The sequence below is a fragment of the Phaethon lepturus genome, unplaced genomic scaffold (genome assembly GCF_000687285.1).
Source record: "Phaethon lepturus isolate BGI_N335 unplaced genomic scaffold, ASM68728v1 scaffold19207, whole genome shotgun sequence".
NCBI classification, from domain to species: domain Eukaryota; kingdom Metazoa; phylum Chordata; class Aves; order Phaethontiformes; family Phaethontidae; genus Phaethon; species Phaethon lepturus.
In genome coordinates this window covers 10,090-15,956 of record NW_010554254.1, presented here as the reverse complement: position 1 = coordinate 15,956, position 5,867 = coordinate 10,090, and the positions used below count along the sequence as shown (strand labels likewise).

Genomic DNA, 5,867 nt, shown 5'->3' with positions numbered 1-5,867 from the left:
CGTTGCACAGGATGGGCGTGCCAAGATTAGGGGGGGGGGGGGGGCGGTAAGCGGCTGAGGACAACCGAAGAAACACCAAACTGCACAACATTTTCTTCCACAAGACAGGGCAACTGTACTTGCCGAGTTACTAAAAATGCATTTTCCTGTGACATTTATCTATGTCAGCAAGATGCTTTTATCAAGGAAGATTTTAATTAGCACTCTCCTTTGGCAGGTTACAGATTTTTTTTTTTAAGTAATCATATATAAAAACACAGTTGTGCAAAAGTATTAATCAGATTTTTTCTCCAGTACTGCATCCCAAAAATGATCACACAGTCTGTCCACCTCCTATGAAATTATTAAAGATGACCCTGTTTTCACCTTGACACACAAAATATTCTTGTGAAACCAGGGTAGTTTTTCTTCACATATATTAATTGCAAGAAGACCCAGAACTGAAAACTTTTACTTCCACTAATCAGCCCAATCGTAGAAGGTTCTCTCATCTGTTCTTGACATAAACAAAGAAGTGTGTAGGTACTGATCAATATTAAGTTCCAAAACAAAAGGAAAGAAAATTTCTCAGAGGCATGACAGCCTCCATGATTACTTTCTTAATTCTACCAGCTTTAATGTATTGTTTGAATAACCAATGAAGGAAAAAAAAAAAAAAGAAGGAAAAAAAGACGACAAGCCTTAAGACCTGTTTCTGCATTTCAGCTTTCAGGATATCTGTCTGCTAGTTTAAGATCCAAGTGAAATGAAAGATTGACTCTTAGCACCTTTTCTACGCTAAAGCCTAGACTTCCACTTTATTTCAGGAGATTTTTTTATGCCTACCTCCCTTACCACAGTCTTTTTCTCCAGACCATAATAGTAGGGATACTTCCCAAAAACAAACTCTCAAATCACAATCTTAACTTCTATAGAAGTTACGTCATCTATTGAGGAATCTATTAACACCTAGCACCTTTTTTTAATGTATACTTCTGTAAAGCAATTGCACAGTATCTATAATACAGGCACAGTGTCAATGGGAAACATGACCTCTCACTGAATGAATGGTAAGCATGGATAATAAGGCTGAATATTGACCAAACCACAATTTAACCAATGAATGTTAAGAAAATGGAAACAGTAGGGAATGAATAACTGTGGAGAACAATATTTTAAAAAATTAAGTCACTTGTATACCATCATGCACAAAATCTTTAAAATCCTACACCAGAAATTCATAACACAACTGCTCAGCCAGTTTCCTCACCTCTATCTCACTATCTTTTTCATGCCTCAAAGCAATGGTAAGTTCTCTGATTTTTTCTGCTGATAAGTTTCCATCATAAGATCCACTCTGAGGCTTTTCCTCTTCAAGGTGTTGAATTACAGCTTCTTTACTTTTCAATGACAGATTCAGTTGCTCTATAAGTCTAAAATTATAAGATTTTAAATATTAATCTTGCATCATCTACTACCAATTCTCCAGTCATTGCAGTACATCTTGCAGACAACTTTCCTAGGTGAAGACTCCAGACAATACTTGTACAATTTAAGGGAGTACTTTCACAACCCCTTCTCCCTCCAGACAAACCAGAAAAGGTGCCGTAACTTTACAGCAAGCAACGAACTGGGTTGAGCTATCTGCAAAGTGCTCATTCTTATTTTCCTCCAGTACCATTTCAAATGTAAACTCTTAAGCTTCAATATTTTAGTTGCATTGTCCTTTCTTTATAGCACATACAAAGATTATCAATCTATTCCATTTCTTAGCACATACACTACCGTATCCTGGCATGCCATCACTAAGTGTCCCTCAAGTACCTACTTTCATTTATGTTTGTGCCTAAGCTGGTTCCCATTTCACATACACAAAAAAAAAGTTAGGTCAGCCGTACCTTCTTTCGTCAACACACATCTTGACACTTCCAGTATTCCAAACGATAAAAACACCACCACTTGAGTTTTCTGACAGACATAAGGGTTATATGTAAAAACTTTCTGGCATTAAGATGCCAGCTGTGATTCTCTTAGTATTTTGTAGCCTGGACGGTGAAAGTATCTTTTTAACACAATCTGAATTCCATCTGTGCTACTCCTGGACAAGTTTAAAGTACCGCACATTAATGTTTGGTTCACTTCAAGAAGTCAAGTATTCTCTTCTTCCCTCAGTACTATGTTTTTCTCATCCTGTGAATACTTAAACTGATCTACCAGCATGTAATTATAGAAGATCCTGCTAACTCTGGATAACAACAAGAGAGAGAAGGAAAAAAAAAAAGGGAGGGGGGAAGGGGGAAGAGAAAGATGTTCGTCATACTCCACACAGCCTTCACTTCAGTGATCCAATCCTGACAGTTTGTTTCCACACTTTAAGCACTGTTTTCACACAAGTTTTAGAGCTGGCAACTGAAGTACCTCTGAAAGGGACTGTTTTTATAACTCCTTCCCAGCTCAAGTCACTCGGGAGAGCAACTGTGTTCACGCAGATGACTAACAGATAGAAAGAAGAACACAGGAAATGGAAAGGGGAAAAGAGGGAGATAACTTGAGAGCCAGGTTATAATTACTGTGGTGGCACACACGGTGCAGTATCAGAACATATTTGAACAGTTTCATTACTTTATGCCACTGTAAATTTCAGATTTACAGTTTCCTATTTGTATGCTTTTACAAAAACTGTGTGGAAAACACTGCAAACCTTGCTTTGGTTCTACCGTAATAGAAAAACCATGAAACAAAAGCCTCGGGTCAACACAACTTTGTTACCAGGATAGACCAATTATGCCATTCCTCACAGAGCAGTTACCTGCAGGGTTCAGTCACAAACGGACAGGAAAGGATACTCTAAAGCACAAGGAATCATAATAATCTTTTGATCTCCACTCCAGGCTCAAATCCTTCAAAGTACTGAGATTTAAGTTTACACATTTTCCCCACCTAAAGTTACTGAGCAACTCACACACCTTGCCAGCTACCTGCCAAACACAGCAAAGCCAGTGCTTTGCAAATCAAAATCAAACCCATGAAGCTCACACTATGTTTCTCTTCCCATTAGATTTACCAACCTCAACAAATAAATCACTGGGACTGAAGAGTACATAAACACCATGAAAGCAGTAAGTGAACACCAATGAGAGTCAAGTTCTATTCAGCAATGGTTTCAAAAAAACCAGCAAGCAGAAGGTAAGTCAGCAAAGTTACAAAGATGCTTTAAAGCAGGACATGCTCATGTTACATGCATACTGATTCTTTTACACTTTCAGACAACTCTTAAAAGATGATTTTGCTATCATGCGGCACGTAAACCAGTTGCTATGTTCATTTAGTAGCTGAATAAATAAGATGTCCAGTAACACTCACATATCTGAGGGTAGGCTCAAACTATCAAAACCTGTATCCACGCTGACTCTTTGCACTTTATAACAATAAAGAATTTCAAGAGTTAGAAACATCACCAGCAAGAGTTCTGACCTGTCTTTCTCAGCTCCTGTAATCATATCCACATCCTTTGCAGAGGCATTCATAGTTGAAGCAAGTTTCTGCTCAGCAGCTATTCTCAAAGCTCTCTCCTTCTGTGTCATTGCAATAGCTTCTTGCATATCTTCTTGGGAAGCTTTAAGATTCTGAAATTAAAACACACAATTCTGATGCCCATAAAAACAAAACACTCACAAAATTTGTCACATATTGAAGCTCCTTCTACCAAACATACGTTGATATGTTTAAATTAACAACTTTTACTAAGTATTTCAAGTACTTTGCAAACACTTCTGAACTCTTTGTGTCTCAATTTTCAAGATTAATCCATTTTCTGTGACACATAAAGAAGGGAAGTTTGTTTCAAAGAAATAAAACAAATATCCCAAACAGCAGAACTAGACACAAAAATGCCCCTATGCTATGGGTTTAGATTTAGCTATTATAATCTGTCTTTGCCCCACTATCCTCCCACTACCATAATAAATAGCTACACTTAAATTAAAGAGGTTAAAGAAGGGCTTCTTTACTCCATCAGAGATACAATTAATTTTCACAGGCTCACTGTAGCTAACTGGAACTCTTCCCAACATCATTTATAATATTTTGTAAGAACTGACAAAGTATGACCCAGACGTTTTTCTCTTGAACAGCAATGGAAACAGAGGTAATACCCAGAGATTCCAGTCAACTTCCTCTACTGACCCCACTCATGGGACAGGGTCACCAGAAAAGCCACACTTGCCATGGGCTACATAAAATTTCTTTCAGATCTTCATTTTTATACTGTAAACTTCTCTGCTGTGCTCACTGAGTTTTGCTTTCTACAAAATAAAAGCCTCCTTGTAGCCTAACAAGTAATTCGCCTCCCTCCTTCAAGTCTATACTAAAAAGTGTATCTCTTTGGGGGAGGTTAAAGACAAAGTCCTTCACTCCTAGACTTCACCACACACCCCTCTCCTGAAAAGCTGTTCTGCCAGCATTCAATCAAAAGTCGGAAGGAAATAATCTTTGTTAGCATTACCTGGATCTTTATAGTTATATGGTGCTACATAAACAAGTGACTAATACTGCCCTGCAGCGCTCAATTGCCTTATGCTTATGAATGTAAAGTCCAAGGCCAAGGTCAGAGGCCAACACTATCTTCAGGCCACAGAAAATACTCTGTCACCATGAAATTAGAATATTTGCCCTTCTACCTGACAGAGATGGGAAACACCAGTCTGACTGGCTGTTTTGGTACAGAGTAAGTAATTTAGGAACTTCTCTACCTATCCAGTAGCATGAAGAATGCTTTGAGAAATCCTAATTCCACTAAACTGAAAAAAAGGTCATGCAGATTCCCCCTTCTTCCTTGTTGAAGGAGCTCACTGTTTTAGGAATACTGCTAAATAACCCTGACAGAAAATACCATCAGAAGACTGCTACCAGTATCTTCCATGACGAATTCATTCTTTAGGGATGGGAAAGCAAATACAGGAATACACACACTTGTGCTATTTCTATTTACTTACAGAAAGAGCACCAGACCTCTATCCCCTCACAAACACAGCTACAGAATCCCACACCTACAGATAAGTGTATACAGTCAGTGATGCAAAACAATCATGAGCTTATGTCTTTCTAGAATTTGACACAAACATTTCCGGCACAGACCATTCAATATCAAATTTGTTCTTTACAAGAAACTGAACTCCTTGCTTCTGAGAAAGAATGTTATTCATACAAAGAAATTTTTTTTTTACCTTTACACTACAAAACGAGGAAAACATGAAGCAATTATCCTGTAAAGATATCAGCAATGGCTCAACAATACATACGGGAATAAACTGTCTCAACTACGGAGCACAAGGAATTAAGAGACATTGTTAAGAATAACCCTGTGGCACAGAAGAGTGTTATGCAACAAGGTGATACAGTAATAGCAGAAGTCAACTTTATTTGGCAGATAAAGGTCAGTCTAACAAAGTGTAAGGCATGCACGCGCAACACAGGTAAGCACCCACTGGTTCACCTACCCAAAAGCTGCCAGAAGTAGGTGGCCTCTCTCAGCCTATAATGAGCACACAAGAGTGGAGATCTAGGAAGCCACCGAATCTCAGATTTATACTACAATACTGAGGTCCCATATAAAGATGGGAAATGACAGGAGCGCTTACAGAGTGGTTTCAGCTGTTTATGAAGCTGAGCCCTTATCAGCAGAAGTGTTCAAAAGCCCCTCTTCCTCTAAACAGAGATTGCAGTTCAGAAAATGCAGCCTCCTCACACTGGAATTCAGGAATCAGAGGCTTGTGCTCAATGTACCTAAATACCACTAATAGGTACAAATTTCCCCAAGAACTGCTGTCCTCCTATTTGACATTTCAAAAGCACCTAAAAACACCTTCCCTTTCATTGTGGGTTGGTTT

At 38.5% G+C, this 5,867-nt stretch overlaps 1 protein-coding gene across 1 annotated transcript in view; it reads right to left on the bottom strand.

Annotated features, from left to right (window-relative positions):
• The window catches only part of CDK5RAP2 (CDK5 regulatory subunit associated protein 2), a gene marked incomplete at its 3' end in the record, with an annotated part of 50,307 nt that overhangs the window by 35,946 nt on the left and 8,494 nt on the right, over positions 1-5,867 (bottom strand). The window contains exons 5-6 of the mRNA XM_010291801.1: positions 3,454-3,605; positions 1,250-1,412 (exon numbers count right to left, since the gene is read on the bottom strand). Of these exons, the coding sequence (XP_010290103.1) occupies positions 1,250-1,412; positions 3,454-3,605 (315 nt within the window). The remainder of the gene's footprint in view (positions 1-1,249; positions 1,413-3,453; positions 3,606-5,867) is intronic.